Source organism: Telopea speciosissima, chromosome 4 (genome assembly GCF_018873765.1).
Source record: "Telopea speciosissima isolate NSW1024214 ecotype Mountain lineage chromosome 4, Tspe_v1, whole genome shotgun sequence".
NCBI lineage: Eukaryota > Viridiplantae > Streptophyta > Magnoliopsida > Proteales > Proteaceae > Telopea > Telopea speciosissima.
The window spans coordinates 16,203,350-16,228,927 of NC_057919.1; the positions used below are offsets into that span (position 1 = coordinate 16,203,350).

Consider the following 25,578-nt stretch of genomic DNA (forward strand, 5'->3'; position numbering starts at 1 on the left):
GGAAGGCCTAGCTAACGATTGCTAGCCTTCTCCATCAGTCTCTTTCTCTCATTCTCTCTTCTATCTTTTTCTTGTGGTTGCTGGTCTATAGATCTGATATTGTAACATGGTATCAGAGCTCTATTAATCAGTGATCATCATTCTCAGTTTCCTGATTTGATAGCCTTTCAAGCATGGAAAAACATCTCGGTTTTGCCAGCTACCGAGACGAGATGGCCAACAACTCCAAAAAATCCCCGGTTTCAATTCATCTCAACCTGTTTCGACCAGGTTTCGAGCAAAACAGTCCATATTTCAGAAGTTTTGACCTGAACACCTATATAAATTCATTTATCCCAATCGAAACTTGAGGACACCTGGTTCGAAACCAGGACAGACACTTATTTATGCCAAATATCATTTAAGTAAATGTTTTTCATTTACTTAAGATGTTTTCATAAATAAGCAAATACCATCGTATTTGAATCCAATACAAATAGTTAAAAAAGAAATCAAAATCCAAAAGGATAAAAAGTCAACCCCCCAGTTCAAGAACAAAAACTGGATTTTCAGCGGTAGGTGCAATTTTCAACTTTAAAATGCTAGGGTTTTTCTCAAATTTAAAAATTACATAAATCTTAATATGGTAAAACATTGCAAAATCATGGTTTTCTCCCCCCCCCCCCCTCACACACACAAAAATAAAGAGAACAATATATCCAATATTGTTTGAGATAGTAGACAATAATCATTACAACTATGATGGAAATAGAATCACTTCATCTTAATTTGCACCCTAATAGCGTGTATCATTGTTTATATAACAGGGCAAAATCATTTAAAAGGATAAGAATTAGTATATCACATTGGTGTCCACAAGATAGCAATATATGAGTACATTATCAAAACTGTATCTTCAAGAACACTGTATGAGTTGAATGCAATGTGAAGAAGTGAAGACCTACCCTGAACATAGCCCTTTCTCCAACAAGAGAATAATGGAGAACACCAACTAACTGGTACTTGTTTACCACAGCTTCAACTGCAAGATACATATGCTGGTGGACATCTTGGATTGCAACAATGGCTCCTGTTAAAACCCATGATCCTTTAGTTTGGCTAAAGGTCTCCAAGTTTGTGAAAACAAGACCACAAATTCAAATGGAAAGATGTATGAAAGCAAAATACCATCAGGAATTGTATCTCCAAAATCATTTTCCCGTGCTAAGTCCTGGGACCAACATCCTTCTTCCAGTTCACCAGCAGTCTCCCCACTGAAAACCCCCGATAAGGGTGAAAGAATAGAGAAGAGCATCTGAGGAAATGAAACAAGGGAGCCAAGGACAATAAGATACACCTTAGATACCCAACATACTCTGAAAATAAATATCTATAGGTGGATAGCATTCCCAAAATGAAAATATAGAACTGCCTCCTGCAATTAATTTTTTATTGTGTTATATGAAGTAGTGATGCATGGTATTTGAGCTCAAGCAAAAGAAATATTGAAAAGCGGGATGAAGGAAATTGTGAGATCACAAAGATCAAAAACTTGAGAAATAAAAATCATATGAGCGGGGGAGCAGCCAGTAAGCTTATCACACACCTAGTATGGCCACTGAAAGCTTATAGTCAAACAACCAATCGCACTGACTGATGGGAAAATCAAAACTGAGAAAAAAGAAGAAAGATAGTAGGGCATTGCTCACCTGTATGTCAGACAAAGAGATTGTGAAATCAAAACCAGAAATAGAACCACACCCAACCCAATCATGTTTCAAGCATGGAGGACCCACTTCATCCCTTGTCACTGCCTTCTCAACCAAAAGGGAAGATTTTGCATGTTTCAAGATACAATTATTCATATGATTGATCAAAGGAAACGAACGGCCTAAAGTGTTTTCCTCTGAAGATTCTCTTGGTGGAACAGTAGGACTTGAAGAACTGGCTTCATCAAAAACCTGTGGGGTGTTCTGTGAATGATGAAATTCTAGAGCAGGATCACCAGACGGAGAGTGAGATAAAAAACTAGATGAAGCAAATGGGAAATGGGAAATTTCAAACTCCTCCATTCTTTGATCCACAAAACTTTCATGAAGACGCAGGGAAAGGATTGTCAGACGGGATAGATCAAATAAGATTTTTCTTCTTAAGTTCACATATTCAAGGTTCAAATGAAAATCAGCTTCTAATACAAGTTCCCAAACTCCACCTGCAAAAAAACGGAATAAGCATGCTAAGATATTTGATCAACACAACAAGAATCATCCATAAATAAGAGAAAAGATGCATACCAGAAGATTCATCAGTAGCAACAAACACAAGATAAAACTCAGAATATCTAATTGTAAAAGCCTTCAACAGCTCCCATTTGGTCTCTGGGGATGCATTGCATGTCTCAGACGACAATTCTGGGGATACTGTGCCTTCAGTACTTGTCTGTATAGGACAAGTTCTCAATCTACTAGTGCTGTTTCCAGGTTCAACTCTATTATACTGCTTCGCTGATGAACTGTACACCCATGATTTCACCATTGAAGAGAGACTCACGATGCACTGAAAGTACACCGTGAAACAATGAACAAATGTAGACAAAGCCGTAGTTTCAAGGAGTGCATGACCACCCTGTCCAGAAACATCATGTTTCATTCTCATTAGAAACAGAAAGCGGCTACAATTCTCAACATAATACAAAATCACAACCGGAAAAAAAAAAACCCCTACTTCCAGAGTCTTAGTGTCAGTGCCAGGGGGAAGAAAGGTTTAAAGAGGGTGATCTAGAATACACCTAAAAGACACATAATGAAAGGAACAGTCATCTCCATAAGTTAAGAAAAGCACATCAAGAAAACAGCAATAGAGAAAGACGGGAAGTCAATAGCATATCGCCAAATAAAACATGAAAGGCAGCACAAAACAGATTACTAATGTATTTCTAGATCACTATAAGCACCTGGATTTTCCATGAGATTGCACGGAATTCTCCACAAATAGAAAGTTGAGAGAAAAGCTTCTTTGGTTTATGTGCTCCAAGAAGAAATTTCTTTAAAGCACATTCTCCCATAAAAAACTCGCCAAGTTCAACAGTTATGAGTAATTGCAGACTTGGTGATGCTGCTTGAATATTTGAAGTAATCAACCGACTGCGTCCTTCATGATTAAAACTAGAAGAATGGACATTTGACATTTCACTAACAAGTTTCAAAGGAGAACTCTGCATTATACAAGAACTATTAGCATCAGAAGACGATCTGTCAAGTCCATCTTCGACTCTTCCCAAAGCTAAGGCATTCCTATCAGAGGTAGCCCATAAATTCAGTGCACAGCTGGAAAGGGAAAATTCATATAAACTGTTAGGAGATTGATGAAGAAGATCTTTCAGCTCAGAAAGATCATTATAATGTCCCAGCTCACTCCAATATTGGAAAATAACAGACTGGATTCCTGCCAATTCAGTGAGCACTTCCAGTTTTCCTTCCTCCCAGGATATTTTTATGCATGATTGCTGTAAATTGGTCGCAATACCACGTCCAGCCACATCATGCATGGTCAGCTTTTTATAACTGGAAATACCATAGGCTTTCATATACTTTTCGATAATATTGTTTCTCCTAGAGTCATGCAGAACAAGATCCAGTGATCTCAACTCAACAGTCGCATCAATGCATAATTGTGTGCTCTTAAGAATCAAGGAGACACCCTTAGCTTCTGACATTGATGTATCTCCATTTGCTTCCAGTTTAGTAGATCGCAGGTCTCTCTGCATAAATTCTTGAAAATTTACACCACCATCAGAGTCAGGACTGGTAAAAGTATATGATACTGCAGCAAGTATATCTTCAACTACCTGTTTTTTGGGGGGTCCATTAACCATAAAATGGATTAGAGTAGTGGACAAATGCAAGCTTTGACTACGTTAACTAAAGCTGCATCTTCTTGTCTCTGAAAATCTATGTTAAGATACTCGAGGATCACAAGTAAATATATGTAACAATGCAGCAAGAGGGAACTGAAAATGCCCTTATATTTCTTCTCAATATTATTAAAAGAAAGAAAAGGAACAAAATAAATTGCTGAGACAAAACCCAGATCAGAACAAAGTGATGTATATACCAGAACAATATAAACCAAGATATTGAGAAGTCAATGTCTTTAAAAAAACCAAGAAAAAAAAAAAAGCACTAGCATTTACAATGCAGAAAAAATACACATTTCAAACGGATAATCCAATAACCCAAGTAGAACATCAAATAGGCTGAAGACAAAATAAGGAAATCAATCGAAGATGCTACAAACAGGTGAGATGTAAAGAGGTGCTGAATATTGAATCACAGAGGATAAGAATATGCAACTCGCTGAAATTTTGTTAGTTATTGTCGAGGAACTCATCCAAGGAGCCTTGGCATCAAACATGTCATGATCATCCCAAAATTACAAGAATATTTTTGCTCACAGTGGAAATTGACGGTGAGCTTATGAATCTTGATCTCACATTTTTTTGGGGCGGGGGGGGGGGGGGGTGTGAGAATTCTAGTTTCACATTTAATAAGACTAAATATAAACAAAGAGAGTTGCATCAATAAAGGCATTTGATCATAGGCAGTTAAATGTTTGTTAGTAACTTAAAGCCTTAGGACAAAAGATTCCAAATTGGCCTTACCGAAAGAAGAGGTGAAATGGGCTGCCACTCGAGGCTCTCCCTCCCTGAGTTCCGACCTTCAAGGCCAGTTTCCCTGTGGTGGTGCCGCCACCACCCAGGTCCTCCCCTTGACTGACTTCATCCCCTAACCCTGATCTCCCTTCTTCCTCTCCCACCCCTCCTCCGATTGGTTTTACTTGGAGTGCGATCTCCAGCCATGCTCCAACCCCAGCGAGAGATGGCCTCCCTCTCCATTACATTCCCCCTTCCATTTTCGAGAGCTTCAAAGTTGCCCACTGCCCTCCTGGACTGCTTGACGATGAAGCCAGTCTTTGGCATAACTCACTTGTTGTCCACATCATAGGCTTCACACCACCGTTCCACATTGTCATACTGTCCTTAACCAAATAATGAAGATTGCAAGGGAATATCCAGATTTACCTCATGGACAACGGATTTTTCATCTTTAAGTTCTCAGACAAAAAAGACAAGGTTCGTAGTCTTGAAGGTGGTCCATGGCAAGTTGGGAGGAAAGTAAGAAACCTATCTTTCTCCGTCAATGGAACCACCACTTGCAGCTGCATCGAGTAGACCTGACAACCATCCCCTTATGGATCTCTCTCCCAAACCTGCCTCTTCATTTCTGGTGCATGGAGGGGTTGAGCATAGTGAGTTCGGTTCTAGGAACTCCCCCCTGTACTCATGCTAGAATTCAGAGGAAAGATCGCCATGCCTACGCTCGCATTTGTATAGAAGTTCCAGCAGACGAACCATTGCCTTCTCCCATTACGGTGAATGATGGAGATGATTTCTCCTTCCAACAGGAAATTGTATACGATTGGAGTCCCCCTCACTGCTTGGTATGTAAGCTCTTTAGCCATGATTCCAACCTATGCTCGCCCAAGACTGTTTCGGATGTTCATGAAGACCTCCCTTCAACCTCTATTGCTGGCATCCCCCACCCCACTTGAACCATCCCTTCACCCTATATCCTCCTCCCCCATCGAACCTCACCCAAAATTCTAACCCTCTTCGTGATACCCACCCTCTTAGCAAAGGTAGATCAATATCTCACCGTCACAGATGGCAGGGCACCAGGGGTATTCGGGCTTCAGGTTCTCCGAGAGGACACTCAGCCAACCATCAGATCTTACCAATGGTCCATAGCTCAGCAGTGACTGTCGGTCACAACCGTTTCACTTCCTTGCAGTCTGACAAGGATGCTGCCCTCAGCTCTGCTCCTGAGGCCTCATCTGCTCCGACCATAATCAATCCGGATGTTCACCCTTCGAGCCGTTGCTCTCCCATAGGTTCTTCTACAGTCGATAAAGCAAGATCCCCTCCTGGGATTCAATCTTCCTCGTTTCAGACGAACACCAGTATCCATCTTCAGCAACCCACGATACCTAAGAAAACTGCATCTTCAGTTGACAATCTTACCCTTTCCCCTTCCATTACTTCCACTACTACTAGATTTCCAACGCTTTCCCCTCTTGTGGGGCCCAATCATCACTCCCCTCATGTTCCTTCCTCCCCTTCTAATGTGGGTCCCAGACCTCCCTCGTTTTCTAACGCCTTCAGGACTTCTCCCGCCCTTCTATCCACTCACCCTTTTAGTCTATCCACTAATGAGCCTTCTGACCCACCCATCCATTCCATTGTCCCTAACCCATCTGCCCCTTCTATCTCCAGGCCCATTTCTCTCCTTGGTCTTGGCCAAGTCCCTGTTGTCCCTCCTCTCCCCACCCCCTCGTGTCTACCACCGGCGCGACTTAAGTTCCCCCCTCTTAACCTAAGAAGCGGCCCCTCGGGGACTATCCTCTCCCTCCAAGGAGAAGTTTTTGCCTCTAAGTATGGATATCTGCAACCATATCCTTTGCCGAGATAGCTTGTCATGGCATAGTGGTCTTCTTGCAGATTAGCCTGTATGTTGGATTATGATTAGGTTTTTCCTTTTTGTCCTGTTGTGGTTCCTTGAGATTCTTCCCCTCCCCTCTTGCAGGCCCTAGCCTCCCCCTTTGTAAAGGCAGGGTCTTGTATTTTGTTTGCCCTCCCCCCCCCCCCCCTTTCTCTTTCCTTTGATAATGAATTTTTTATTCATCCAAAAAAAGACTAAATATAAACAAAGGGCAAACATAAAAACTTGAAAGAAGCAAGAATAATTAAAACACCAATAACTAAATTTCAAATTGAATAGATACCCTTCTAACCAATTAAAACTGAGAAGGCTTATAAGTAGAATCCTTGACAATACTAGTCTACTGAGTAAGGGTAAGGTTTTAGGGGCTAATCCAAGTTTAGAAAAAGCAAATTAACTTTTTCTACCTTAATTGTCTTGACCAATTTCTTGCCACTCATAGATCCAACATAATCTTCACATTGGTGTCTTCTCCTATCGACAGATATTCTGTTGAATTGTTTTTGAGGGGCTTATAGCTCTCTGCAAGCTGTGTTATATACTTCGCTTTTGTTAGAAGTAAGGGGGAGTCGTGAATAGGCTAGCGTCAGCCCCTATTCACGATTCCTCTATTGGGGGTATTTTTGTCTATGGGTGTTATTTTTTTTTACCCTATTTAAATAATATGTTTTGGGTGCAGTCAAACTAACGGCTGCAGCCCCTATTCTGCAGAATCTCTTCTTCCTCCTCCTCTCTTCTTCTTTCTTCTTCTTCTTCACTTATCTTACATGGTATCAGAGCTAGGACTGTAGAGGTCGATTATTCATCCTTAATCCTCTCTCTGTTCCTGTGTTTTGATTTGCATAAGCTTGCGGATTTGAAGACTCAAGGTTTTGGAACTTCTCGTGGTCTCATCTTAAAGGGGATGCAGCACCCTTTGCTGCAGTTTTATGGTTTTATTTGAGACTAGTTCATGACTATATTAAAGAACTAGGTCTCAGTTGTTTATGTTTTGGATTTGGATCGAGTTATTGGCTGGCGTGTGTTGGCTGTGATTGATTGGAGGTCATAGAAGGTTGTATCACCTTGCTGTCCTACAGTTTCAGAACTGTTTGCAATTTCAGAGGTGTTTGAAAGTAAGAAGTGGTTGCTGTCCATCAGTTTGCAAGTTCAGAAGTGGTTACTGTCCATTAGTTGCACTCTATCCGTGACTTCTCTGTGAAGATTTAATTTGGTTTACTTCAGCATGGGTGATGCAAAGACTACTGTGACAGAACTGTCCACCTCTTCTCATCGCATTACCGAAGGGAAACTTGAAAGGATTTCTAATTTTCAGCAATGGAAGAAGGTGATTCGATTGGCCTTGACGGGGCATGATCAACAGGATCATCTCACCAAGACAAAGCCTGAAGGAGGCATGACATGGGATACGGTGGATGCAAGAATATTCAGTCAGATGTTGAACTCAATGGATAATCAAATTGCAGACCTGGTTACTCACATTGACACAGTAAAGGACTTATGGGAATATTTGAATGTCCTCTATTCTGGGAAGGACAACTTGTCTCGGATTTATGACCTGTCCCAAGCTTTTTATAAGGTGGATCAGAAGACTCTGACTGTAACCCAATATTTTGCGGAATTCAAGCGACTATATGAGGAGCTGAATTCCATTCTTCCTATCACGTCTGATGTGAAAGAGATGCAGCAACAGCGAGAGCAGCTGGCAGTTATGGTATTTTTGGGTGGACTTCGAAAAGAATTTGAGCCAGTACGGTCTCAAATCCTCGGTGGGGATAGAGTCACCACACTTTCAGAAGCTTTTTCAAGACTTTTACGGGTTTCTCGTGAGAACAGCCAAGATTCCTCTCATGGTAATGAGAGTTCAGCCCTTGCAGCCTTTCCCAACCATGGGTCCAGTGGTGGGACAGGTACGGGCAGCAGTGATGGTAGCCGTGGTCGTGGGTCAGGGAACAGTAAAGCACCCACATCCGATACTTCAGAGACTTCAGGACGGGTGCGCACTTGTCATCATTGTGGCAAAGCTGGTCACATTCAGTGCTTTTGTTGGAAGCTTCATGGTAAACCACCTCAGTTTGCAAATTCAGCCAGCAGTGATCCGGTGGTTACCCCTCCTTCTAAGCCTGAGGGTAAAACAGTGACTATGTCTGATGAAGACTATGAGCGGTTTACACAATTTCAATATTCTCAGTCATCTCAGTTCTCCACTGCTACCCTAGTTCAGCCAGGTACTGCTATTGCATGCCTATCATCTACTTCTCGTCCCTGGACTATTGATTCAGGTGCTTCGGACCATATGACTGGAGCATCAGGTATTTTTTCTTCATTTCGTGAATCTTCTTCCAATGTTGTGTTAGCCGATGGGTCTCTTGCTAAAGTTCGGGGTACATGCACTGTGCATGTTACCCCCTCTTTGTCGTTGTCTCTCGTTTCTTACTTGCCCAAATTTCCTTTCAATTTATTATCTGTTCGAAAATTTACCAAAGCTAACAATTGTTCGGTTACCTTTTTTCCTGATTATTGTGAGTTTCAGGATCTCCAGTCGAGGAAGACGATTGGTAGAGGTCGCGTATCTGGGGAACTGTATCTTCTTGACGACGCATCCACTGTGGCGTGTTCGAGTGTGGCACTTCCTCCTCAGATTCACTGTCGTTTGGGTCATCCTTCATTGCAAAGTTTGAAGATTTTAAATATTCGGTTTCAGTCCTTGTCTAGTTTGCAGTGTGAGTCTTGTCAGTTTGGGAAACTTCACCGTGTAAGTTATCCCCCTCGAGTCAGTAACAGGGATGTCCAACCCTTTTCTTTAGTTCATTCTTATGTGTGGGGTCCGTGTCCTGTTTCGTCTGTGTTGGGTTTTCGTTACTTTGCCACTTTTGTAGATGACTTTTCCAGAGTTACTTGGATTTATTTAATGAAGGATCATTCTGAATTATTTTCCATTTTTTGTACTTTTGTGCTTGAAATTCAGACTCAATTTACTACTTTGAAAATTCTTCGAAGTGACAATGCAAAAGAATATTTTTCTACTCCCTTTAATGAGTTTATGGTTCAACATGGGATCATTCATCAGTCCTCTTGTGCGGATACACCTCAACAAAATGGTGTAGCTGAGAGGAAGAACAGACATTTGATGGAAGTTACTCGATCTCTTTTATTTGAGATGAAAGTGGCTAAAGTTTTTTGGGCTGATGCTGTTTTGACTGCGTGTTATCTTATTAACCGCATGCCTTCTTCTGTTTTGGGTGGTGGCATTCCATATTCTTTGTTATTCCCTTCCCATCCGTTGTTTGTCTTACCACCACGTGTTTTTGGGTGTGTTTGTTTTATTCGGGATCATCGTCCTGGTCGCTCTAAGTTGGATCCTAGAGCTCTTAAATGTCTTTTCGTGGGATATTCTAAAACCCAAAAAGGTTACCGGTGTTATTCTTTTGATTTGCGAAAGTACTTTGTTACCGCTGACATAGTTGTCATGGCGTCCTGGCGTTGGGAGAGGGGGCATATCGAGCTACGCCATGGTGGATGTCAATATATCGTTCGATATGGCTTCCATGGCGACGCCATGGCGTCGCCATGGACGCCATACCACGATATGTTGGCATATCGGTCGATATTTGTACATATAAAAGTTAGATTAAAATTTTTTTTTTTTAAACCATTTAATAGCTTAGATGCTTTGCTCCAAATCACATACACTAAAGAAAGACTATTGCTATCAAGCTTCAGTAAATAGGTTAGCCTATCATTTGATTTTTACTATTGCTTTCAATTATTTGATAGGTTAATCTATATTTTCAATTTTTCATACTTTCATATACACTAATGGATATTAGTTACACTTTCATGAATTAAACCATAGTGGCATAGTATATTAGTAGTAGTGTAGTACACTTTCATGTTGATTTTTGATGTTATAGGACATATATTATAGCATACTAAATGACATTAAAAATACAGAAAATAAAAAATTAAACATGGTCGACATGCTCGCCATGGCAACGCCATGGCGGGCGACATGTCGATATATCGACGTGACACCCTTCCACCGACTTGGATCGCCGTGACGCCGTGACAACTATGACCGCTGATGTCTCCTCCTTTGAATCTACTCCATTTGTTGCATCCTCATTGCCTGCTTCAGAGATGGACGATGATCTCCCTCTTTATGTTGTCAATACTTCTTCTCCTGTGCAGGATCCTTTGCCTCCGGTGCCACCTCCAACAAAACCACTGGCTGTTTTTCATCGTCGCCCACCTGATGCGCCAATACATCGCATTACACCTATGGAGAGATACAGTACCCAGGCAGCACCCTCTACCACGTTATCCTCGCCTTCAGATCCCACTTCAAGTACTTCCTCCCCTATTACTGTACCTCCTATTTCTGATCTTGATGTTCCTATTGCTATCCGTAAGGGGGTTCGAAGTTGTACCAAATACCCTATTGATCGTTTTGTGTCCTATGCTCGTTTGTCCTCTTCTTTTGTTGCTTGTTTGTCTACTATTGACAGTTATCCTATTCCTAAGTCGGTGGTAGAGGCCTTGGCTCACCCTGGGTGGAGGGCTGCCATGACTGAGGAGTTATCTGCTCTGAAGGACAATCAGACATGGGATCTTGTTTCTTTACCCTCTGGTAAGTCTGCTATCGGTTGTCGCTGGATATTTGTGGTGAAGTTTAATCCTGATGGGTCTGTGGCTCGGTTGAAGGCCCGTCTTGTTGCTAAGGGCTATGCCCAGGTGTATGGTGTGGACTATCTGGATACTTTCTCTCCGGTTGCAAAGCTTACTTCTGTCAGCATTTTGATTTCTTTGGCTATTATACATCACTGGCTGTTATTTCAGCTAGATGTCAAGAATGCGTTCTTGCATGGGGACCTCCTTGAGGAGGTGTATATGGAGCAACCTCCTGGTTTTGTTGCTCAGGGGGAGTCTGGTAAGGTGTGTAAGCTGAGGAAATCTTTGCATGGGCTGAAACAATCACTGCGAGCTTGGTTTGGCCGCTTTACAGATGTTGTGTTGGAGTTTGGTTTGACTCGGTCTAAGAGTGATCACTCAGTGTTTTTCAGGCAGTCAGATGCAGGGAAGATATTTTTGGTAGTTTATGTAGATGATATTGTTATTCCAGGGGATGACTCTTCAGGTATTGAGAGCTTGAAGACATATTTAGGACAGCAATTCCAGACTAAGGACCTGGGACAACTGAAGTACTTCTTGGGTATTGAGGTAGCACAATCAAGGAAAGGGATTTTGCTCTCACAGCGAAAATATGTGCTTGATTTACTTTCAGAGACAGGATTACTGGGTGCTAGGCCTTTGGATATTCCTATGGATCCAAATGTGAAACTCATGGCAGAGGATGGGGATGTTCTGGATGATCCAGAGAAGTATCGAAGGCTTGTGGGGAAACTCAACTATTTGACTATGACTAGACCTGACATCTCTTTTCCTGTCAATGCACTGAGTCAATTTATGTCCGCCCCTAGGACAGCTCATTGGGAGGCAGTTATAAGGGTGTTGCGATATATTAAGAATGATCCAGGGCGTGGTCTCTTGTATTCTAATCATGGTCATAGAAGGATTGAAGGATTTACTGATGCGGATTGGGCAGGATCTCCTATTGATCGAAAGTCTACTTCGGGCTATTATGTCTTTGTTGGAGGGAACCTAGTTTCATGGAAGAGCAAGAAACAGACTGTAGTAGCTCGGTCTAGTGCAGAGTCGGAGTATTGGGCTATGGCTCATGGCACTTGTGAACTAATGTGTATTAAACAGTTGATGACTGAACTTGGACTTGGTGATGATTCTCCTATGCTGTTGTGGTGTGACAGTCAGGCTGCTATTCAGATTTCTGAGAATCCAGTGTTTCATGAGAGAACGAAACACATTGAGGTCGATTGTCATTTTGTTCGTGAGAAGCTGCAGCAAGGGATTATTTCCCCTCGCCATATTCGCACTGGGGAGCAGCTTGCTGATTTGTTCACCAAGTCTTTGGGGAGTATGAGAGTGAATTACATTTGTACCAAACTAGGCATGATTAACATCTATGCTCCAGCTTGAGGGGGAGTGTTAGAAGTAAGGGGGAGTCGTGAATAGGCTAGCGTCAGCCCCTATTCACGATTCCTCTATTGGGGGTATTTTTGTCTATGGGTGTTATTTATTTTTTACCCTATTTAGATAATATGTTTTGGGTGCAGTCAAACTAACGGCTGCAGCCCCCCTTCTTCCTCCTCCTCTCTTCTTCCTCCTCCTCTCTTCTTCTTTCTTCTTCGTTTTATCTTACAGCTTTCAAGTACAAAACTCTGCACCATGGAAAGCATAGCGAGTAAGGATGCCAAATGCATTATAAGCAGTAGCTTGCTTCAGTTTCTTTTAGATGTCCAGTTCGTGCATGTAGGAGGACAGGATCGGGAGTTCGTTTGCTTCATGGTTGTTATTGACAACAGTTAATTCTTAGTTTACTAATAAGTACTTAAGGGACCATTAAACTCGGTCTGTTCCTGTGCGCTGATATTTAGCTCATTCATCTCAATCTCCAGTGCCACAGTTCTTTGCCCCTTTTAGGGAGGACATTCCTTCCCTGTATCTTCTTTTGCTTTCTTTATACAATAACTCAAGTCACCAATCAAAAGAATTTTATACTGAATATAAATAGCCCTTCTCGCAAAACAAATCACTATTGAAAACAACGTGTCTTAAGGAAGGGAGCATTAATTCATAACAAAAAAGACGAAACATCCAAGCATCATAAGAAAAAATATTAGTTTCCGAGATCATTGTGGGAAATGAGAGAGAGAATAACGACAGTTTGACATCCTATCCTAATTCAAGGGATACAAGATTATAGATTCACCTTGAAGAAAATGGACAGCTCATCAATGTACGATAAAACAGTGAACCCCGTAATCATCATACACAAAGCCACTGATAAAGCAGAAAAGGATGTTGTGAATGAGTAAAAAAAGTCCCTGCAAGAGATTCATTATATGTCACACAAATCTGCAAAGGTTTTCATATACCATGATTCCTATGAACACAACAATCTTTCTAGATGAAGGCACTGTAAGAATTAGTCATGAAATGGCTTAATATATTAAACAGAAACCACAAAAGCTCTAAGAATTCATGTACCAATAAATGGCCAGTGTCAAAGTGTCTAAAAGCAAATGATCCACGCTGCCATCTAGTTGTGAACAAATTTTTACCAGATAATAATTAACTGTTGATGAAAGCTCAAAAGGAGGTCCATATATTTTTCTGTTTCTTTTAATCAGTAACAATATGAGATTTTATTAGAGGTAGTATGTTTCTGGCACAACCTTAAACAGAAGGGTTTCTCCCACACAAGCTATTACTGCCACGTGACAGTTCCTCTAATACCCAAATTTGATGGATATGTTGTCCACATCATTATCTAGTTGTAAGTAAAGTTATGGACCAATTTGACATCTCCACATGTCCTTATAGTTCTTTGAGAATCAGATAGGGTTGGCAGTCGATCTCTTCCCTTTGCTAGTTAGAAAGCCAATCTATACAACCAAAACATAACATTGGCAACTGGCTATTAACATGTAAAGCTGAAAAAATAAGAAAGCAAACAAACATTAAAAATAAAATTAACGGTAACAGTAATAATAACAAACAAAAACAGTTCGTGACAAGAACAATACTGATGCAGGGGAAAAAATAGAAACAACACAAATACTGCAGTCGCATCAGAAAAAACAAAAAAAAAAAAACCAGCAGCAAAATGAACACAATAATAGCAGGGAGTATAAGTACTCAGCAGTATTTAGCAGAGTAATCTGGAAGATAATATTGAAGAAGAACCAAGAAAATTTAGCTGGACTCATCCAAGCTCGTGTGAGGGCTGTTGGTTCAAGCAAGCAATCAGAGCTGCGGAAATATTTACAAGAAGATGAAATAACACCGAAGGTGGCAGGCCTTTAACATTGCTCTAATATAGCTTACATAGTTGTCAAGGCAGTGGAGGGGGTGCCTAAGCACTTAGACGACAAGGCGCCCGCCTAGGTAATTTGGTCTTGTATTCATTCTAGAATATTCTCCTCCATATTATAAATAAAGAGGGCATGTGTCACATGAGAAACAAGTCATATTTTCCCAATCTCGAACATTATAACAGCAATTGCAACTTTTCTGGAGACCTTGAATGGTCATCTTTGTAAGTAATGCCTCAAAAGGTTATCACATCTTTATGCGGCTATTTTCATCTGTGTCATTATATCACTTGCTGACAGATATTACATTTTAATTCATAATTCAAAATAGCCCCAATTTGCTTTTTCTGCAATCTTCTGGGTGATTTAATTCATAATTCAAAATAGACCTACTTTGCCATCACTAATGACTCTTCCATGTGCAATGCCTTGTTTGTTTAAGATTAAAAAATATGAGCATGTTGCATGCGCTTGTTTTTAGCATATAAGTAGAATTCTATAATTTCTAATATGCTATTTGGGCCTTCGTTATTTATTATAATAGTACTAGTAAATATAATGGATACATAAAAAATAGAAGACTAGAACGCCTTGGTCACCTAGACATTGCCTATCGGCCACCTTATTGCCTAAGCGCTTAGGAAGGCCCTCCAACACCTTTGTCGCCTTGTCGCTTTAACAACTATGATGGCATTGATTAGTATGATTGTAAAGTTATAATGTAATCTACATTTCTGCTTATTAAGTGTATACAATGACATTTTTTGACAATGTATTGGGGATTTGCAACGTTAAATGGTTTCACCATAGATCGAGATCTCGATTTTCCAAGGGGTCGAGACAAGATGGCATACGAGTTGAAAAAGTGCAACAACTCGAGGGAGATCTCGCAAGATCTCGAGAATCTCAACTCAAACTCCTTTATATGAGTGTCAGATCTCGAGATCTCAGTCGGAATTCTTAGTATACAGACACCTACCTATGCAAACCATGGTATACAGACACCTATTTATGCCAGAAACCAGGACAAACACTTATTTATGCCTAATATCATAAGTAAATGTTTTTGTAAGCTTTCCAACAAATCCAAGATTGCTTAAATCTGATTTATATTCAAGGAGTTATGTACCGGTCAAATTTAATTTGGTGTGCGCGAATGCTGTCAAAATCGCTCTGAATGAAAATATTTTTTTGGACATCAAAACAAATGAATATTTTACCGCACTTTTGGTTTTTAGCAATGTTTTACCATATTAAGATTTATTAAATTTTCAAATTTGAGAAAAACCCCAGCATTAGAATATTGAAAATTGCATCTACCGCAAAAAATCCAATTTTTGTTCTTGAATTGGGGGGTTGACTTTTTTTCCTTTTGGAATTTTATTTTTTAACTATTTTTATTGGATTCAAAATAGGGGGTATTTGCTTATTTATGAATAATATCTTAAGTAGCATTTACTTAAATGATATTAGGCATAAATAAATGTTTGTAGGCATAAATAAGTGTTCGTCCTGTATTTGTCATGCTCTCCCACTAAGTGAAACTTCTATTTGGACTTTGTTTTTGCAAAATCTGATAGTGGCATTGTGTTTAAATGGCCTAAAATAGGCTGAGTACCAAGTTTTAGACCCAAACTAGGTCTAAAACCCACTGAAACCAGGTTTCGAGTTGAAAAAAAAAATGCACCAACTCGACCGAGATCTCGGTTTTTCCCAGGGTCGAGTTCTGAGTTTTAGTACCTTGGGTTTCACAGCTTGTTAATTGTGTAATGCTACCAATTTTATATAAAGATCTTTATAACAATCTGAGCACAAAGTAAAGGGGAAAAGCTATCTATAAGATAGATAAAGTGAGGGAAAGGAAGAATAGAGATCTCAACCATGTTAGATGTATTAAAAGTGAAGATGGTAAAGTATTAATAAGGGATGAAGACATTAAGAAGAGATGGGAAGGTTATTTTTGCAGCCTACTAAATGAAGACACTTCGAGAAATAGTATTCCGAAAGACTGCATTACCCATCAAGACACCACATGTCAATTACTACATACGAAAAGATTAGGGTGACTGAAGTAAAAGAAGCTTAAAGGAGGATGCAAGTAGGCAAGGCACAAAGCCCAAATGAGGTTCCAATAGAAGTGTGGAAGAGCTTAGGAACCTGTGACTTATCTTGGCTAACCAAGCTGTTTTATAGGATTATGAGCACAAGGAAAATGTCAAATGAATAGAGGAGAAGCATCGTGGTTCCAATTTACAAAAATGAAGGTGATATTCACATCTGCAATAACTATAGAAGCATAAAACTAATGAGTCATACTGAGAAATTATGGGAGAGGGTTATTGGAACCCATCTGAAACAAGAAACTACTTTTACGGAGAACCAATTTGGTTTCATGCCAGGAAGATCCATGATAGAAGCTATTTACTTACTTATGAGACTCATGGAAAGATTTAGAGATTGCAAGAAGGATCTCCATATGGCCTTTATTCACCTAGAAAAAGATTATGACTCCCTAGAGAGTTAATCTGGCAAGTGCCAGAGAAGAGAAGTGTCTTAAGTAAATGTGTGGAAATAATTAAAGATAGAGTAAATTACTCCCCCCTCCCCTCGATTATGCTCTAATGACAAACCCCTGCCCTTGGTTTTGAGTAATGACTCTCCCCTCCCCTGCATTCCCAAGATTCTAACAACCGTACCCATTCCGTTAAAAAGGGCTGTTAAGTGATGGGAAAAGACTCTAGTACCCTTTTACAGTTTGTCTAAAAACCCTATTCTAACTTCTCTCTCCTTGCTCTATCGTCTCCCACCCGTGGAAACAAGAAAGGGAAGATGGAAGTGCATCTTTCACCTACTAAAATAGCCATTACCGCAACAACCTGCAACACATCTCTCTCTGCAACTGCTTGGACGTGCATCTTCCATCTCCGCTTGGACCTACAACCAACTCCCATCTCGGTTATTCTCTTACGGCTTGGACCTGCAACCAACTCCCATCTCCCGGCTTGGATCTGCAACCAACTCCCATCTCGGTTATGTCGTCGCTGAACAACTTGATGAATGATATTCTCTGCATCAGCGATTGTCGCATTAACATCACCTTGAACCTCAACCAAGAAACGACGAAGCAGCTCAGCTGTCATGTAATTCCCCCTTTCGGAGTATTACTTGAAGGCATTTCTCACGTCCGCCTGTGGCCCTGCCTCGCTATTCCTGAACTTTCTCGTAAAGCAGAAAAGCATCTTATAGCTCCCCATTTCCCTAATTACTCTCAAAACTCTTAAAAATCAGAATTTAACTCAACACAGAGCTTTGTCCTTCGATTTTACTGCTCTATAAATAAGATAATAAAGTGAAAGATCTCTAAATTCGTCGTTCCTCTTTTTTTTTTTTTTTTCACTCTGCTACTCTTCCTCTTCCTTCTTCTCTGTAGATCGATCAGTCACAGCAAAGACGCAAATCTGAGGTAGTTCTTCCAATTTCCACATCATCGAGGTAGATCGATCCCAAGTTGTCTGGTACGAGAATCATCAGAAGCGAAAAACCTTGATTTTTCAGATCCTGGAGCTCCTCTGCATTCAATTAATAAAGGTACTCTTTGGATCCTAAAATCAACATTTTCGGAGTTCCTTCTCAACACCTCCCCCTCCTCTCCGTTTCCTTCTTTTTTTTTTTCTTTTTTTTTTTAATTACTTCTCTTTTTCCACAGATTTTTCCTATTTTATTAGGTGGGGATATTATTGGAACATTACAAATATAAGGGCAGTTTGGGTTTAAATGAATATAATTAGGGTGATGTCATCACTTAACAGCCCTTTTTAACGGAATGGGTACAGTTGTTAGAATCTTGGGAATGTAGGGGAGGGGAGAGTCATTACTCAAAACCCAGGGGAGGGGTTTGTCATTAGAGCATAATCGAGGGGAGGGGGAGTAATTTACTCTTAAAGATATGTATGATGGTGTGATAACAAGTGTAAAATGGAGGGGGGTCAACGTAGTGAATCCTAATTACAATTGGGTTACATCAAGGATCAGCTTTCAGCCCTTATCTGTTTGCACTTATCATGGATGATTTAACCAGAGACATTCAACATGAAGTTCAATGGTGTATGTTTTTTGCTGATGAGACAAAAGAAGGGATTAACGCCAAGTTTGAGTTATGGAGATCAACCTTGGAATCAAAAGGTTTTAAGATAAGAAGAATGAAGACAAAATATACAGTGTGTAACTTTGGTTACACTAGGACGGACACTGAGGAGGTGAAAACTGATGAGGGAGATTTCGTAAAATGATTATTTTAGGTATCTGGGCTCAATCTAAATAAAGAGGGTGATATAGAGGATGATGTTTCACAGAGAATTAAAATAGGATAGATGAAGTGGAGAGGTGCATCCGGATTGTTGTGTTATCGGCGTATTCTTTTAAAACTTAAAGGAAAATTTGTATAGGACAATCATACGACCAACTATGATGTATGGTGCAGAATGTTGGCAGTTAAGACGCATCATATAAATAAACTCAATGTAGCGGAGATGAGGATGTTGAGATGGATAAGTGGCAAAACTAGGAAGGATAAAGTAAAGAATGATCGTATTAGAGTTGATTTGGGAGTAGCTCTGATACATGATAAGCTACGAGAAAGTCATTTGAGGTGGCATGGCCATGTTCAACCAAAGTTCAAGATCTCGTCTTGTCTCGCCATTTCGGGCAAGTCGAGATTTCCAAAATACCCGAAAGTTACCGAAATTTTGCCGACATATGGCATTTTTCTGTCATATTTCGGCAGTCCATCTCGGTGGGGTTTTGGCCATATTAAGGCTTGATACTTCATTTACACCCTTATTTAAGCTAAATAAACACATTTAAACCTTCATATTGCCAAAAAAAGAACTCAAAGTGGTGTTTTAGGTTTGCACCCTTAATTGACAGTATACGGTCAAACCCTGATGTATAAAGAGTTAAATACACATTGTTTAAGTATTATACCGAAATTTGGACTTTTTCATTTCGTATGGTCATCTCGTCTCAGCAGTGTCGAGATATCCGAAATATCGGCGATATATCGCGAGATTTTGAACCATGTGTTCAACGGAGGCCTTTGGATGCCCCAGTACAAAGGAGTGATTTGATTCAGATTGAAAGAACTAAAAGAGCCAAGGGCAGACCTAAAATGACCTTGGGAGAAGTGGTGACGAAAGACATGCATACCTTAGGCCTTGTATCAAGTATGACCTTGAATAGAGCTGATTGGAATTTAGTTGGGGTAAGGCTCAGTTGTTGTTGTTGTTTCCAATTTTATGGTTCTTCATTCCTATCTCATATTTTAATTTATTTTCTTTTAAAGTTGTATGTTATAGGACTAATTATGTGTAGAATAGGGCCAATAAGCTATATAAGGGAAAGGATACAGTAGGCTACGATATACACTAAAAACCTAGGGTCTGAAGCCAAACTACCACTTGGGGTCTTTTTTCTAATCTAATGATTCAAACATGAGCAAACATGCTTAAATAAGCACTACAAGAAGTTTCAGAACAAAATTGCATCATTTGGCCATCGAAATGGCCATTTCACGGTTCATTTCAGTTTCAACCAAGGTCAAAATCCTTGCCGAAACCGAAATAAGGAACCTTGGAAGAAAGGTTTCAAAAGTCAAAACTATGACGAAAGAATCCACCAAACTCAAGGTTTTGAATGCAGTTCTTAGGGAAGGTCAAACACACTATGAAGCTAGACTGCTAGAGTTTTAGACGACGTATCAAATGAAAAAATGAAGAAGCATGAGAGTAACAGAGAAGAAAAAGATTTATTTTTGTAAAAAAAACAGAGCATGAGAGAGAGAAAAGAAAGAGGAACATGGAACCGATTCAAAAGACACAGGAAAAGGGTTGAGATTTTCCTTTTTCTATCAGATTCTCACATAATCCTGAAAACTCCTACTAAAATTTTGGCCAGCTACAAGGGCAAATCCTGGTTCAAAACAGAGATCTAAATAGCTTGTTCAGAAAGATGAGAACAACAGGATTTGTAGAACAAGGCCAGACCTACGAAATCCCCGATTAGAAGCTCGTTGGTTCTTCTCCTTCATCTGTTCTCAAACCTATATAAGTTTAGAGGCTTTTCTCTGCTTCTTAAGATACCATCCTTCATTCCTTCTTGTAATCTACTAGTTCTGGTTCTCTACAGGCCTGTGACTTTCAAGAAGCAGGGTCATCACTCATCAATCCCATGCTTAGTGTGAAGGCATTTGCATAACCTTGATTCTTTTAAACTTCCCAACAGTAAATTTCTACTAGCTAATGAAAACGAGGAACATCATCAAATGGAAATGACAAGAGCACAATATTGAATTTGCATAATTTTGCTACTAAGACATCTATAAAACCAAACCTTCAGTAAGAAATTACTCAAACTGCATTCGTAAGTGAGTACATTAGAATTGACAAGGACCAGAATAACAAAATCGATTTGAAGAGATGCAACATGGTTCCTGTAATGACCAAATGTATGTATCAATAAAGTTATGAGCAAACCAGCTGGAAGAGTACCCTAAGTTGTTGTTCATCATAGCCTTCTTCGACAGTAATAAACAGAAATCTCAAGTCCAAACAAAGTGCCCATGAAGAACAGTCTAAAACAAGTTCAGCCAATAGATAAGTTCATAGGATATTCAAGATACATAAGAATTGCTAGCTCCAACCAAAAAATATATCAAAAAACTGAGAATGAAGATAAAACTCATACTTGAGCACATGCATGGACAAATAAATGAAGTTATGTCAAGATTTTCAACCAAAGACAAAGGAAGTGCACAAATATCAAATGGATATGGGATTTTCTTATTGACACCCCTTAAGGTGTCAAAAAATTTGTAACCTTACTTTTTTGTCATTTTAATAAAACACATTTTTTTCCAATAAGGGTAAATCTTGTCATTTTATATGTGTACTTGAAAATGTGCAAGAGAATAACAACCTTTGATTATGACATAATGATAAGTTATTTTCTAATTATTTTAAAAACTCTTTTTTACCCGACTTTAAAATTTTTTGGGGAATAAGATAAGAGCAATCAAAAGAAGGTTACAAATTCTAAATAAACCTATAGAGGTGTCATTTAGAAAGTCCTAATGGATATTGTGCATATCAAATTTTCATGTTTTTTAACAGGAGAAAAAGGAAATGGAACAGAAACTTCAGAATGCCTACCTGCAGGATGAACACTGGAAGGTTAACTGTGGTAATACAAATACTTGACACTGTAGATTTTTTTCAAAATCCTCCAAGTAAACATTTAAACCATTAATTTTCAGGCAAGAATCGAGTACAATCTGCCTTTGAGAGACATAATTATCATTTGGATCTGCTTTTGGAATATCTACCGGCCGAGGTCTCTTCAACCGGCGGCACTCCAATCTCAAACCATCTAATCTTGGTTCACCAGGCCGGGCTTCCGACTCAGCTCTGGATGTTGGCCAAACAGCAAAGTCGATGCCATGGAGATCTAACCCAAGGAATAAATCACCAGGATCTTGAGTAGCAACATGATTGACATCCTGTTCTCTGCCACCGAGCATACCTTCTTTCAATGATAAACGGATATTAGCACCAGCTACGAGTACTCCAACTTCTATGTTTTTCTCCGGAATCACCCTGAGTAAAACCATCTTCATTCCACCACTGCAGGATTCATAATAATCATTCCATTTGATTTCTGTAGACTCACCATCAATTCTAACAGAAAGTGGATTAGGCCCTGGCATCTCATTGCTTCTAGTAAAAAGAAGAGAATGCTGTAGCTGCCATTGTATCAGAGCAATAGACATTACAGATGAGTACCCCACATGACAGTTTAACTTTCCCATGGTCAAAACACATTTCAAAAGCCCATAATCTGGCTGCTTGAAGCATGGATCCATTAAAGAGCTTTTGATCTCACAGAGAAGGAAAGGGTTCTCCAAATTTTCGGTGTTACTTCCCCCAATTTTTTTGCAAGTTCTTTTCCACTTTAACCATATTTCTTCTAAATGATTTTCCAAAAGTAAAACAGAATGCGTACAAGTAGAATCAGCAGAATCAGTCATATCTTCTGAGACAACAAACTGTGGAGCAGGCTCGCTCCAAAGAATTGCCCCTGAATCATTAATTCTCCCAATTATATGTTCTTTGAAAGAGTGGTTTGTTTCTTTCCTCAAATTTTTCTTCATTATGGGAAATCTAGAATATGACAAGGGGATAACTTTTAAATCCCCACAAGCCAAGGATAGAGACTGCTTCGTGTTGCATGTTGCATAAGTCAAGAACAATGCTTCAGTTGCCAGACAAAATGAAAATAAATCAAAATGAGATATTTGAATATGCAACCCCAAATTTTCAGTATCAAGATGGTGAAAGGAACTTGCAGGGGAGAGAGTAATTGAAAATTTTCCAAGGTATAAACTGAAACAACGCTGGAAAGAGGAATCTTGAGAAACAACTTCAGGAAGCCCTTCTTGTTGATCTTGATCCAAGACCTTACTCAGGAAAAGAAAACGTGTTATCGAATAGAATAAACAGGACATCATTTTCCAAACAAGAGAGAGCAATGAGAAGAATTTGGTATAAATATTCCCTACTAACTCAGAGTTGTTACATTCAGCACGCTGTACATGCAATGCTGCTCTGTGACGTGCTATTCGCCGTGCCCGTGCAACAGTCTCTATTGGAAGCTTCTTCTCAATTTCAGAAATTACCTTCCACTGGTGCTTAACAGAGCTCGCAAATTTTCTATCCTGTGACATCCTAATAGCAGATCTTTTGACTATTTTCTCTGAAGAATGTCCAACTAGAAATAGCAAGGACTCATAAGCACGGACATGACGTAACCATAGGCCAGCAATATCAACTAACTTATGAAAGGAGAACCTGGAACTTGAAGTCAAACAATCAATTCTCCTTGCAACTGTTTTCCATAGTTCCTTACCATTTCTAGCATACTTAACTGTTTTTGAAGATGAAATATCAAAAGCAATAAGGATAGCAAGATCAGCTGGAGAAAATGTAGAATTTAATTCTGGTATACAAAGATCAACGTCTACAACCTGAAGATTGATCAGTCTCATAGAAGTGAAAAGATTCCAGGAAGCAAATACACAGTTAACATGGTCTTCTCTCTTCATCCTAATCTCCAAACCTCTACCATTAAGAACCAAAGAGCTGTCCCTTTGAGGCACAAATAGTGCACCAACAAGTCCTCTAAGCAAACAAGCATGCTCATGGCTCTGACCTTCCAGACTAAGCTCCTTTATCTTCAATGAACATGCACCATCTATGACAGGCAATTGCACTTCCAAATGAATATCATGCATTTGTAACCGACAATGCTTGAGTATAACATTTAAAAAAGAATTGGTAAGCTGATTTCTTGCAGAATCGATGACGGAAATCTTTCCAATGTTCTCATGCAAAGCAGTGCCCTGAAGTTCACAACAAATGTTTTAGTAATTTTTTTTTAGAAGTAAAACCATTATATATCCATTACTTCTGCTTGCGAGGAATAATGTGTGGTGCACGTGGCCGTGTTTGTAGATGTGTGTGCGGCTGAGGAATTGTTTAGACAGAGAAATTTTTATCCCATGCTCCAAGAGAAGATATGAATAGTGAAAATCGTAGCAGACTAGGTGTAAGTCACCATCCAATCAAGGATCACCTCCTGGACTGGACCTGAACCCAAATCCCAGTTGATAGTTTTCAGACTTTTTAGACGAGTAACCATTGCACATATAACCATTCTAAAGGGGATAGAGTGCCCACAACCATCAAAATCAAGAACGCAAATAGAACTCACATACCTGTGGGTCAATGACAGAAAGAATCTCATTCATCTCCTTTCTAGATGAGTCAGTCCAGTTCGGCACCTGACGCGAACATGTCTCCTCAACCGGTTTCCTTGGGGATTAAAAAAAAAATAACAGATAAAAGAATCCGTCAACCCAGGATAAATAAGCATAGTCGTTAAGAAGACGTTGTATCAGAGATCTTAATCTCAAATAGCACAAACTAAAGTAGAGACCACACCTTACTGAAAGTGTAATATCAACCCCATGCACATCGACTGAAAAGGCGGGAACCGACCAGTAAGAAATTCCAACGGTCATATGTCTAACCCTAACGTTTTCGAAAGATAAGCATGAGGTCTCGTCGATTAGCTGGTTGAGAGCAAAATTGTCGAAATGGAGGTTTTCCACACTCCCATGTGACCTCAGGAGCCCTAATTTGAGCTCCAACTCTGGTTCTTCTCGCAGCCATGGCCGCAACAGAGAACAGAGCTTCGATCGGATAGTGCGATCGAAGAACATTTCCAGAAACAAGATTCGAAAATTCAGGGCAAAAGTTGTCCGCGAAATCGTCCTTTCTCCATTAGAGAAACTGAAATTCTGTAGATCAAGTGAAGCAGATGTTCGATTCTACAGTGGTGATGCCAATCGCGGTTATGGCAAATGGCGGTAAAAACATAACAGAAAGAAGCAATCAAACACTATCTATCTATCTATCTATCTATCTATCTATCTAGTAGGCCTATGGTAAGTGATCGCTCTCTCAGGGAAATGCACTCTCTCTCCTCTGTATCGGTTTTGCTATCCTACCATCTCTCGCGTCTTGGAACTGTATGGCGGCCGTATGGGTCTGTGGACTAGAAAGGGCGGCGCAAAACTGCACGGGTCCTAGAGAATAGTTCGTCGTCCCGCTCTAGCTACCAATCCGAAGTCGATCATATCCGTCCATTCGGGATTTCGGGGATCAAGTTGCTCGGCTTGTTTAGCAGGTTTGTCTAACAAGTAACATCCCAAGTCCGTACATGCAACACAACTGAAGCCCATTTTTTCAATTTCTCTTTGTATGTGTGGGCCGTGGGAGTGGGTATGTGAGTCATCGAGCCCAATAATAGGAAGTTTGGAATAGAAATGGAGAATATGAGCCCATTACGAAACAACAGCTACCATGACTAAGTGGCACTATGGATGTATATATATGGGAAAAAGATTGCTATACTGTCCTTGCATAGAGTCCTTTATACCCTCCTCACATTATAACAGTGGGACCTACATTGATATT

At 39.9% G+C, this 25,578-nt stretch overlaps 1 protein-coding gene across 10 annotated transcripts in view; it reads right to left on the reverse strand.

The window, feature by feature from the left end:
• LOC122658879 overlaps positions 1–25,003 on the reverse strand; it is a 71,026-nt gene extending 46,023 nt beyond the window's left edge. For 5 of the 10 annotated variants that reach the window (XM_043854024.1, XM_043854021.1, XM_043854028.1 and 2 more), the window contains exons 1-9: positions 24,541–25,003; positions 24,315–24,411; positions 21,694–23,939; positions 13,384–13,498; positions 2,933–3,826; positions 2,274–2,604; positions 1,689–2,191; positions 1,168–1,294; positions 945–1,069 (exon numbers count right to left, since the gene is read on the reverse strand). In XM_043854024.1, the coding sequence (XP_043709959.1) occupies positions 945–1,069; positions 1,168–1,294; positions 1,689–2,191; positions 2,274–2,604; positions 2,933–3,826; positions 13,384–13,498; positions 21,694–23,939; positions 24,315–24,411; positions 24,541–24,821 (4,719 nt within the window). In that variant the 5' untranslated portion in view covers positions 24,822–25,003. The remainder of the gene's footprint in view (positions 1–944; positions 1,070–1,167; positions 1,295–1,688; positions 2,192–2,273; positions 2,605–2,932; positions 3,827–13,383; positions 13,499–21,693; positions 23,940–24,314; positions 24,412–24,540) is intronic. The other 5 variants (XM_043854020.1, XM_043854025.1, XM_043854022.1 and 2 more) reach the window with 3 other exon arrangements.
• Between the last annotated feature and the right edge of the window lie 575 nt (positions 25,004–25,578).